This window comes from Aulonocara sp. 'chitande type north' Nkhata Bay, linkage group LG3 (genome assembly GCF_057382095.1).
Source record: "Aulonocara sp. 'chitande type north' Nkhata Bay isolate Kocher_YH1m ecotype deep benthic linkage group LG3, A_spYH_male_GT1.1, whole genome shotgun sequence".
Classification (NCBI taxonomy): domain Eukaryota; kingdom Metazoa; phylum Chordata; class Actinopteri; order Cichliformes; family Cichlidae; genus Aulonocara; species Aulonocara sp. 'chitande type north' Nkhata Bay.
The window spans coordinates 15,890,096-15,901,222 of record NC_141346.1 but is presented as its reverse complement, the minus strand read 5'-3'; the positions used below and the strand labels follow the sequence as shown (position 1 = coordinate 15,901,222).

The 11,127-nt window shown below is 41.3% G+C and overlaps 2 protein-coding genes across 2 annotated transcripts; one reads left to right on the top strand and one right to left on the bottom strand.

Annotated features, from left to right (window-relative positions):
- Positions 1-2,725: 2,725 nt before the first annotated feature.
- On the bottom strand, positions 2,726-3,855 carry LOC147334167 (uncharacterized). The gene is given in 3 exon segments (XM_086285888.1): positions 2,726-2,796; positions 2,799-3,326; positions 3,396-3,855. Coding segments are annotated over 3 exon segments (1,059 nt in total).
- A 3,462-nt stretch (positions 3,856-7,317) lies between these two features.
- LOC147334166 (high affinity immunoglobulin gamma Fc receptor I-like) lies at positions 7,318-9,525 on the top strand. Its single transcript, XM_086285886.1, has 5 exons — positions 7,318-7,393; positions 7,650-7,922; positions 8,002-8,247; positions 8,334-8,501; positions 9,464-9,525. The coding sequence occupies exons 1-5, from the start codon at positions 7,318-7,320 to the stop codon at positions 9,523-9,525; spliced, it is 825 nt and encodes a 274-aa protein (XP_086142012.1).
- The last annotated feature ends 1,602 nt before the right edge of the window (positions 9,526-11,127 follow it).

Sequence of the window (11,127 nt, the reverse complement as noted above, 5' to 3'; positions counted from 1 at the left end):
AGGCTCTATCAGGAACTTGTTGCTCTTTGTGCTAAAGGAGGCTTTAAGCTCACAAAGTGGGTTAGCAACAGAAGAGCAGTGCTTGCTGCCATACCTCAGCAGGAGCGATCCAAGGAGATGAAGGATCTGGATTTGGATAGTGATGTGTTACCGGTAGAGAGAGTACTGGGTGTACAGTGGTGTATCCAATCAGATGCATTTAAGTTTAAGATCACACTGAAAACCAAACCTCCCACAAGGAGAGGGATATTGTCCCTTGTGAGCTCGATCTACGATCCATTAGGGTTTTTGGCACCTGTGGTGCTGCCTGCTAAGTTGATCTTTCAGAAACTGTGCAGAAGTCATTGGGGTTGGGATAATGTGTTGCCAGTTACTGTTGAACAAGAATGGACAGTATGGCTAAATGATCTTTGCCTTCTTGCAGATTTTAAGGTCGACCGGTGCCTTAAACCTTCTGATTTTGCAGACGTTGCTTCTGCTCAGTTACATCACTTCGCAGATGCAAGCGAGGAGGGTTATGGCACAGTCACTTATCTGCTGTTGCGCAGTACCCAGAATCAAGTGCATTGTGCGTTTATAATGGGTAAAGCAAGAGTGGCTCCATTGAAACAAACTTCCATTCCTCGCATGGAATTGACAGCTGCCTTAGTTGCGAGTAGAATGGATAAGATGTGGAAAAAAGAGCTGCAAATGCATTTGCAGGAGTCAGTATTCTGGACTGATAGTACCTCGGTGTTAAGGTATATCAGCAATGAAACCTCAAGGTTTAAAGTGTTTGTAGCAAACCGGGTGACGTTGAAAGAGGCAGTGGAAGGATGGAATCAGGCACAGATTCAGGAGATGCTGCTGCAAAAGGGCATAAAATAGATTTTTAATCCTCCTGCTGGTTCCCATCATGGCGGTGTTTGGGAACGTCTCATAAGGTCTGTTAGGAAGGTGTTAAATTCCATTTTGAAAGTGCATAATTTGGACGAAGAAGGCCTTTGTACAGTTCTTTGTGAGGCAGAGGCTATTGTGAACAGTAGACCAATAACTAAAGCCTCTACTGATCCTAATGATTTGGAGGCCTTGACTCCTAACCATCTGTTGTTGCTTAAGACCAAGCCATTGATACCACCAGGAGTGTTTCAGAAGGGGGACGTGTATGGACGACGTCGATGGAGGCAAGTACAGTACATGTCTGACCTGTTCTGGAAGCGCTGGGTCAAGGAGTACCTGCCCCAGCTTCAAGAGCGTCAGAAGTGGCAGAGAATCGGACGGAACTTCATTCCGGGGGATGTGGTTATCGTTGTCGATGATTCTGCGCCTCGTAACTCTTGGATGACTGGAAGGATTGTGGAAGCAATTTCTGACAGTAAAGGACTTGTACGTCGGGTTCGTGTTAAGACAAAGACTGGTTGTTTGGACAGGCCAATCACTAAAGTGTGTCTTCTACAGGAAACAGAAGAGTCATGAAAATTGACTTTTTTCAAATATCTATTTGCATTAATGTATATTTATTTATTTGGAATTGAAATTGTATCTTGGAATGTTTGATAAAAGATTGATTATGTTTATCAGTATGTCTCCTACATGGTAAGTATGATGTAATTATTGCTCTAAAATAATTAGGGGCCGGTATGTAGGAGCCATATGAGTTGTTTCCGTCTGACTAAGTGGGTTAGTTTAAATAGACTCACTGTATTGGTGCATGGGTGTGGGGCGTGTCTCATGGGTGTGGTATAAGGTAAATGTGGTTGCACTCACTTGTACACAGCACCTGATGTGATGAGCAGAAGGTAGGGTGAGCACGAGGCAAAAACTTTCTGTTGACCGCAACATATCGCAACATATCGCAACATATCGCAACATATCGCAACATATCGCAACCTATCGCAACATATCGCAACATACCGCAATTTGAATGATTTAATATTCTGTGCGTGTGTTTGACAGTTGATCCCATGTGCTGATTTATAGAATTGTTGCGCGTCATCAGGTGTCCTCATGTTTAGCCTGCCGCGGCCATTGGTTGGAGTAGCCGCAACATAGGCTGTGACCCGACCTTTCACAGTACACACAACTAGCACTAACAGTCCTTTCATTTGAGTTAGTTGCTAGCACCTTTGCTCCATTGCCTCTGTTCCTTGTTGTTTTTGCCCCTTCAGTTTCTCTTGGCTTCAGAGCAAAGAGAGATGGTATGGTATTACAGGCAATTTTGGCTTCCCGTGAGATGAAATCTACAAATTGGCTGAAGCTTGGAAAGGTGTGAGTCTCTTCTTGCACTTCTGTAACCTTTCTGTTCCACCTTGAAGTAAGCCAATCTAGAAGTTTTGCGAGCATTTTTTGGTTTTCATTGCAGTCATTGAGCACTTCAAGCACTTCACTTCATTTGTGACATGGCTGTCTTACAGCAGCAAAGGAAGTCCGCAAATGCTTGAAGTTCCATACATTCCAAAAAAAAAGAAAAAAAAAAAAAAAAAGAAGTTCCATACTGCCTTTAGAGCTTATCTTAGGCCATGCGTCAAGTTTGTCTCTGAAGGCCTTTGCTACGAGGAAGGGATTGCCATACCTCTCTTCGAGAACTGTCCATGCTGCATAGTATGCAGACTCTATGCCAAGCGGGAAGTAGCCTTCTATTGCCTTCCTTGCAGGTCCACTTACATATTTCCTCAGATAATAAGTCTTCTCTTCAGTTGGTATATTTTTCCTGTCAATCAGAGTCTGAAAGGAAATTTTCCAATCATTATATCTGATAGGGTCGCCACTGAATATTGTTGGCTCTGGTACCGGAAGACGACTTGCATTAAGAGACACTGCAAATGCTTTGACCAGATCTTCTGTGTTCACCTCTCGGTGCGGTGTCACATTTCGTGGCGAGAAACACCGTTTCATATGCTGGTCATTGTTTTCAGACTTGACTTCATTTTTCTTATCAGATATGTGGTGAAGTAGGTTGTATATTTCTTCATCTGAACATTCACTTTGTTCATACACCCGCTGTCGAGCCTTTGCTGCATTCAGCTTTTTTACAGTCTCAAGTCGCTCTACTTCTCTGCGCTTAGCTTCTAGAGCCTTTTGTCTTTGTGCTATTTCTGCTTCTTGCCTTTCAATTTCCTTCATATGGATTTCTTGTTCAAGCAGAACTTGGAGAGCAGCCTCATTTGCTGCAACTTCAGCAGCTGCATCTTGTCTTTTAGCCGAGAGCCGGCTGGAGTGTCTAGAGGAAACCCTCGCATGAGAAGAGAGCTTAGTGTGGTGTGACTTAACACTCATCCTGTCTGAGGCTTCTAACTTAGGCATAGACTCAGTCTCCTTCCATTTTTCATCCCTTTGACTTTTCACATCTGAGGCCACGGATTTAGATGAAGACTCAGTGTCCTTCCAAAGTTCTTCATCTCTTTGAACCTCCGCACTACTTGGGCTTGGACACTTTCTTACAGATTCGATAATTGCCTTTGCTATGGCTTCACACGTATCCATCCTTCGTCTTGTGTCACTATCTGGAGATTCAATACGTCTCAAGTCATCATAGGCTGCATTCACATCCTTAGAATCACTCAAAACCTTGGAAACATGTTCTTGTAGCAGATCCGTTGAGCACTGACCATCTATAGCTCCTTTGGCATCCTTAATGACAACCTTCCACTTCTCATAGCGCACACTGAAACGATGTGCAGCCCTCTTTATGTGCTCACCGTACAGTTCTTTGCCCTTTTTCGTCAATGTACGGACTCGTTGGCTCTGTCGTGCTCTTTGTGAGGTAGTAGAAACATCATCAGCTGTGCCTTCAACTGCTTGTAGTTGCTCATCTGCAGAAAGTTGTTCCACATCACCCTTTTCACTGACTTCTGGATTAGCCTCAAACTCTGCCATTGTTGGAGGGGTTTGGGTTTTTTGTGTATCTTACTTAGCCTTAATGTAAAGGTGCAGCAGCAGTTTAAATTTGATTTGGTAGTTGAGGAGCAAATTAATATTAATCTACGTTTAGTGTTACAACTTTAAAGCACAGTAATTACTATTACTCCTTAAACATCACTTAACGTGTATACTTAAGTCACATTACATATCTTGTCCAAGCCAGTAATACTGTTTCTTACAGCAACTGCTGAAGCCCACCATATGCACAATGCACAGGTTACTCATCACAACATTAACTTAACACTGTATGAATATCAGTCACTTAAACAGCAGAAATGTAAACAATGAGAAAGAAAGAAAAAAGAAGAAATATTCCAGTCCTTTGTTCATTTATAAAAGGAAACTTATCTTAATTATTTTTACAGTCCTTTTCCTTTTTATTTCTCTTTCTTATGGTTACTTATATTGAGTCCTTTAACTGAGGCAACACTTATTTTTGGGGCACCTGACTTTCCTGCGGGGCTGCGTCCTTCATCTACCCGTGCAGAGCGGAGTTCTCACTGTAGCACCCTCAAGGATTGATGTACGCACGATGTAGTTATAAAACGGGGTTTATTCTGGTCTTGGCAACCCGTGAGAACTGCTCACGGACAAAACAATAAAACAAAAACATCACATCAAAATGCGCTCTTGTACGTAGTGTCAATCAATCAAAAATCCTTAATTACAGAAAATAAACATTTAAAATACACAAACCTCATGAGCTGACATCCAGGAGGTGCTAAATAGTCCTTTATTGCCTTATTGCCTTATCTTCCATCTTCTTTGTCAATTATTTCCACTCTTTAAACGATATTTTCTCCATGTGTGGAGCTACCTGTGAGCTGCAGCATGCAGACACCATGTGCGCTAGCAAAAGAAAAGTGGCTGGGTGGAGACCCAAACAGCAATGCTGTACCCTACACAGTTCACCACCAGAAGGCGCAAAGGAACAAAATCCAGACATACAGCTTAACAAATATCAAATGCAACAAAAATCAAATGCAAAAGAAAACATTTAGGGATAGACATGTCAGTCAACTGGCGAGGACTGCGCACCATGACAGAACAGGTAACTGTTCTGTCATGGTGCGCAGTGAGGATTGAGTAAAAATAAATCAAATCAAAAAATCATAATGTAAAGCCAAAACAAAAACATAAAACATAAAACAAAAACGTTTTTAACTCCTTTTTAACATTGTCATCAGAAATGATACAAAAAACCAAGTAGTTTACAGAGTCCTCCTTTCTCCATGGTTTGGGCTTTTCAGCTGTGGCCACACCTCTTTCAGACTCTTCTATATTTATACCCCAAAAGTTGCCTTTTAAAGTTAAACCTGGAGGTTTGCAGCTCACAATATGACTTCAAAGTTCAACTGGATCTAAATTGAGTCAGGCTACCTTTACCAGTACACAACATAACATAGACATGGCAGTGTGTGTGCATGCTCAATCATCCAGATAAGTAAATCCCAAAAGGTTGATTCTGTCCAACATATTTGTTTTTAATATGAGTTTAGAAGAGTTTGACAAAGAAAACCCAACAGATGTTTCAGAAGACATTTTTCCTTGTATATTAAGGCTCGTGTACTTGTGCAAACATCAAAGAGCATCAAACTCAGTTGTGTTGAAACCTCAATTTGATGATCTGCTTGTATCCATGTTAGTGTTTAAAGTCCAACATCTCCCTCTAGTGGCCACATATAAACATGTGTGAGGATGGTGTTCATGTAAAATGTGAATCATAGTGTTCCAGTCAGTCATCAGTGTGTCTCTGCACAGCTGTAATTAAAATGTGTTCAGAGGGCCTCAGTGTCTGAATGGTTCCAGTTCAGCTCCATAACAGCAGCGTCCCTGGTTCGATTCCTGTGTTTCAGCTCATATCTGCCTCTCTCACTGAGGGGGACGTCCACTACATGGACATGGATTTGTTCATCAACCAAACTACAGATCACTGAGAGGAGAGGACATAGAACTTGTTTCTGAAATTTCTTTCCATCTTTGTGTTTATATCTTGCATTTTTATAAGAATTTAGTTACCCACTGTGTTTGAACCAATAGAAAGCTGGTGCTCAGAGGAAGAGGGCGGGCTTTGCTTGGTGTCAGTGAGAGAAATGAAAAAAAGCTCAAATGAGTGAGAAGGACGATGAAGGAAACATCTGTGCTGTGTCTGCTCTGTAAGTAGAATCTCTGTGTTTGTTTGAATTCTTGTACTTTGACTGTCTGCTCTCCTGATAACTGATGATGGAGGAGAAGACATGAAAAACAAATCAGGCTGAATTCAAGTTCAAAACACCACGAGGACCAACTGCAGGTCTGAACTGACTCTTTATCTTTGCTCAGGAGTCGAGGAAACACAGCAGGCAGTGAAAAGATCAAATCATTCACTCATTATATCAACACAGCTGCACAGTGGACACATGACTTCACTGGGTTAATTGAATGCAGTGGGAAATTTCTATATAATCACAGTGTAGTCAGTGCAAATAGATGTAAATCATTAAAATAACTCTAGAAGCTCAATTTCAAATAAAACTTGTGAAGAAGAGTCTAAAGTTTGTGGCCACTTTAACGTCAGTACAGTCTTTGCAGAAAAGTGTTGATGTGGTGAGAAGTGTTAAAAAATATAAAATAGAGTCATTTACAATTTATATCTACAGCAGAAATGTCACAGTGTCAGGGTTTCTGGGTCTTTGACCCAGTATTCTTAGTTCATGTTCACTGTTTATATTCTGTCTGCTTCACCTCCTGTTTTATTGTGTTAGCCTTGGTCCATGTGCATTATGTTCCGTCCTCTTCCCGTTTATCATTAGGTCATTATGTTCAGCTGTGTACTCACCAGGTTCTAATCTCTCATCACTCAGCCTGTGTATTTATGTCCCTCAGTTCAACCAGTCCAATGTCTTGTCATTGATGTTATTGTGATGTGGTTCTCGCCGCCGTTAGGTTGTCCTCTGTTCAGTTCCGTCAGGTCAGCCGGTCAGTTGTCAGTCAGTCTTTCATTCATCCATTCAGTCAGTCGTCCAGCCGGCCAGCCGTTTCCTACTTCTGTTCTGTTTGTTCACTCCGTTGACAATAAAACGCCAATCTTCACCTACCTGTGAGTCCAGCGTTTGGGTCCTCCTTCTTTCGTCCACGACCTCATCCTGACACACAGAGGTGGTGGTTAGTGTATGTGTAGGTTTCCTCCCACAGTCCAAAGACTTAGGTTAGGTTAACTTCTGATTAGTGTTTTTGTAATATTACCGGCCACTCAAATGCTTCAGACTTCAAGTCACCAGCTGGTCCCTTCTTTCCCTAATGGCTCAATGATTAGGAGAATATATAGACTGTTTTTCCATTTTTTATTGAAGCATGTTGCATCAAATTGAGAATCAGCAGATAAATCAGAGAGATGAGTTTGTGTGTTTGTCAGCTGTTTGTGTGGAGTTGTTCTTTATGTTCACCTCAAATCAACCTGAGTGTCATTTCTCTTTAGTTCTGATCTCACTGCTGAGCTGCTCAACAAACCAAGGTCAGTAACCTTCTTCGGTCACAGTTTAAATGATTAATGCTCACTGATATGACCTGATTGGGTTCATGTTTCACAATGAATCTCAGATGTAAAAGTGCATCCTGCTAATGTTTTAATCAGATTCAACACTTTCATGTTTACAGAATCAATATCAGATGTAAAGCTGATGAAATAAAAAAAAAAAAAAAAAAAAAAATCACATCACTGGTTGGACAAAAGTCTAACAGATCATCATTTTTCATTTTAACCCTCACAGCTCGTCTGACTGTGAGTCCCAGCAGCTCTCAGTTCTTTAAAGGAGACTTTGTGTCTCTGAGCTGTGAGGAGGACGACAGCTCTGCTGGATGGACTCTGAGGAGAAATGCAACCAACCTGCAGAGGACCCAGTGTGGAGCAGAATGGGGAAAACCGACAAATTCAGCTAATTCTTCTTGTAGTATCAGCTACATTCTCACATCTGACAGTGGAGTTTACTGGTGTGAGTCCAGAGAGGGTCCCATCAGTAACATGGTTAACCTGACAGTCACTGGTAAGCTGAGTGTGTGGAGTTAGTGTTGATGAAGCTGTGTGTAAATGGATGAAATGCTGTAGTTTGTCTCTGTGTTGAGGTGGATCAGTGATCCTGCAGAGTCCTGTCCTCCCTGTGATGGAGGGAGATGACGTCACTCTGCTCTGTAAAACAGAGACCACTCCCTCCAACCTCCCAGCTGCTTTCTATAAAGATGGCTCCCTCATCAGGAAGCAGCCTACAGGTCACATGACCATCCAGCATGTTTCCAGGTCTGATGAAGGCCTCTACAAGTGTGACATCAGCGGTCATGGAGAGTCTCCATCCAGCTGGATCACTGTCACAGGTGACACACTCACCTGTCTGTGTTTCTGCAGCTTTCAACATTCACAATGTGACGACAACTTAATGACTGTGTTTGCTTTATTTTAGACAAACACACCACCACACCTCCACCTACATCCACACCTCCACCTCTAACCTCTAACCCTGGTTCTTATCTTGTCCCTGTGTTGTCATGTGTTGGATCAGTCTGTGTTGTGGTTCTACTGGTGTTACTGGTTCTTCTGGTGAAACGATGTGTTCACAGGAAACCTGAAGGTGAGACTCGGAATTCTGAAATTTACAATTGGGGTTTTTGTTTGCTGAGTAATCTACACTTTTAATTTTGATTACATGTCTTTGATGGTAGAGTTAAAAATGTACAGCAACATTTAACAGTGAAAAACAGCCTTTCAAACAGAGGAAATATTTTTGTAGTTTTATAAACTGTGTTTTGCACTGATTGCTGGTTGATGCTTGCCTCAGTGTCGGTCATCTTGTAAGCTTGTAAGCAGGTAGATGTAGGTGTATACGTGGCCCTACTGGGAATTATTCACTGGTAGTAAAACAATGCACAATACCAGATGCACTGGACTTTTTGCTTGGTTGCCACACTCCAACTACCCCACCCATTCTGCCAGTGAGGCGTATTAATTTGCTTTCCAGTCCAGCAGGTGGTTCATCACTGAAAGCACATATAAGGAATCCTATGAAATTCCAAACACAACAAAATAAAAATTTGAAAACTTTCTAACAGCTGCCCTCAAATGTATAAAGTACATTTGAATATTTGAAATGCTCTCAGGTTTGAGTTCAGTCTCTGGTTAACAACCTGTGGCAGTAATCCACCTGGCTACCCCATTAGCAAATGGCTGGGGGTCCCTGGATCAAGATAAGAAACGCTGGAGGATACATAGCTTGATGGCTTTGAATTTAGCATGCCCTCCAGTTCAATCAACAGATTCCTAAGAACATCTTCAGCCACAGGTTGGATACCAACAGTTACATAGAGCATTGTCTTAATAGAGTAACTTTCCCTTCCCACAAACTACCAAAGTGTGGGGCACTAGGTGTGTTAAATTTAAAGTAAATCTTCTGTTTGGTAAGGATCTGTTGCAAACTGGCAGATCACTCAGTAATTGCTTTCTGTAGCTCCCTTTTCCTTTGTGAGCAATAAATGTTCTTTCATCATTGTTGTTTCTGGCTGAATTAACATACCTCCATGCATATGGGTCTGTCAGGTCTTGATCTTCATCTAGCTGTGCCCCTGTCACAGCAGTGCAAAGCTCCAGGCAAGGGATAGATGACTTTATTTTGGCCATAGACAGTTTTTAGGGATACAACTGACTCATAGGCCTGCTTAGAAGCATCACATTAGGCATGACTGGCTAATGAAAAGGGGAGTTTATCAACAGAGGGTTCCATTGACAATCACTACCGAGTTCAATCACATTCTTGCCAGGAAGACTCATTTTACAAGAGTGAGCCTGTATGCAGTGCTTCCTGCTACCACTATACATTATTAGTCCTTCAAGCTGGAGGTCGTATCTTTTCCTAGAATCCGAAGAAGCTTTTCAATATGCAGGCGATCTTCTCTCAGGCAGAAGCACTCAGCCAAATACACCCACGTGCCTGTCAGGATTGATATTTTTTTTTATATTGTTGTTTATGCTTAGAAATATGTAATCATTTGTATGTGGATAAAATATCTTATCCTTATTAGGTCTGATACGATTCTGTGTGCACTTGTGTACCATGAGATGGGAGGAAGCAGCCTCGACGTTATAATTTCCATTACAGCTTTAGAAACCAGATTGTCCTGTTCTATTAAAGAGTAAGACTTTGCATCTTTAAGTGGTCATTTGAGATACGACCTGTTGCAAGTTCCTGTCTTTATAGTTTAGCAAGACACTCACTTCTCACTTGTCATGCCAAAATATGATGTATTTTGTCATGACAAACTAACGTGTGTCATGCTGGACCCTGGACCAAACTCATCACAGAGATATTGCCAGCTGCATGAGCTAGCTTTCATGACGATTGATGATGAGATAGATTTATCAGACATTTGATGGGGAGATACTGGAGTATTTGCTTTATGAATCAGGCCTCTCGTTGTGATGCTCAATACTCTTGAGCCAGACAGTGAAGCTATAAGGTAACTTCTGAGGAAGTTGGCAGGTAAGATGAGGTTTTCCAGACAGATAGGCCACCGACATGGAAGAATGTACATCTTCTTTGACCTATCAGAATGGTCAAACATGCACTAACATGAGTATAAACCCTCATGTTAGTGCGAAGAAATACTCATGAACAGGAAAAGACTGAAACAAGGTCATGGATAAGATCGGAAACTATCACCTCCTGCCAGTACTATTTATTTATTTTTCAGGGTTAAACTTTATGCTTCTCACTTTTAATAGACTTTTTTTGTTTTACTTCTTTTGTCCAGAATGTGTAAACGTTATCATCTTAATCCAGTGTAGTTTTTTGTCATGTGTTTAATGTTGCTCATTGTGTGTTCGACTGTGTTTGTGGTCTGTGGTTAACAGAAGCTAACAGCTCTGCAGTCGTCCAACATCCTGTCTCAGATTTTTGAAAAAGTTGCAGGTGTGAAACCACAGTTAAACTCAATTCTATTTATCTAAGTGTCTCTATTTAAATTCCAAATGCAACTTTTAAAAACTTAACTTTTATATAGTTTGTGAGTTTCTGATATGTTGATCCAATGCAAGCATCATTGTGAAAAGTAGTCATGTTTTCTATGTAAATGCTATTGTCCGCTACTAATGATCAAAATGCTTTTTGTGTAGACATTTCTGTAACAACAGAGCTGTCTTTACAATCAGCTCTGCTATCAACTGTATGACCTACAGTGATGTCTTCCTTATTTGTTTTATTCTGT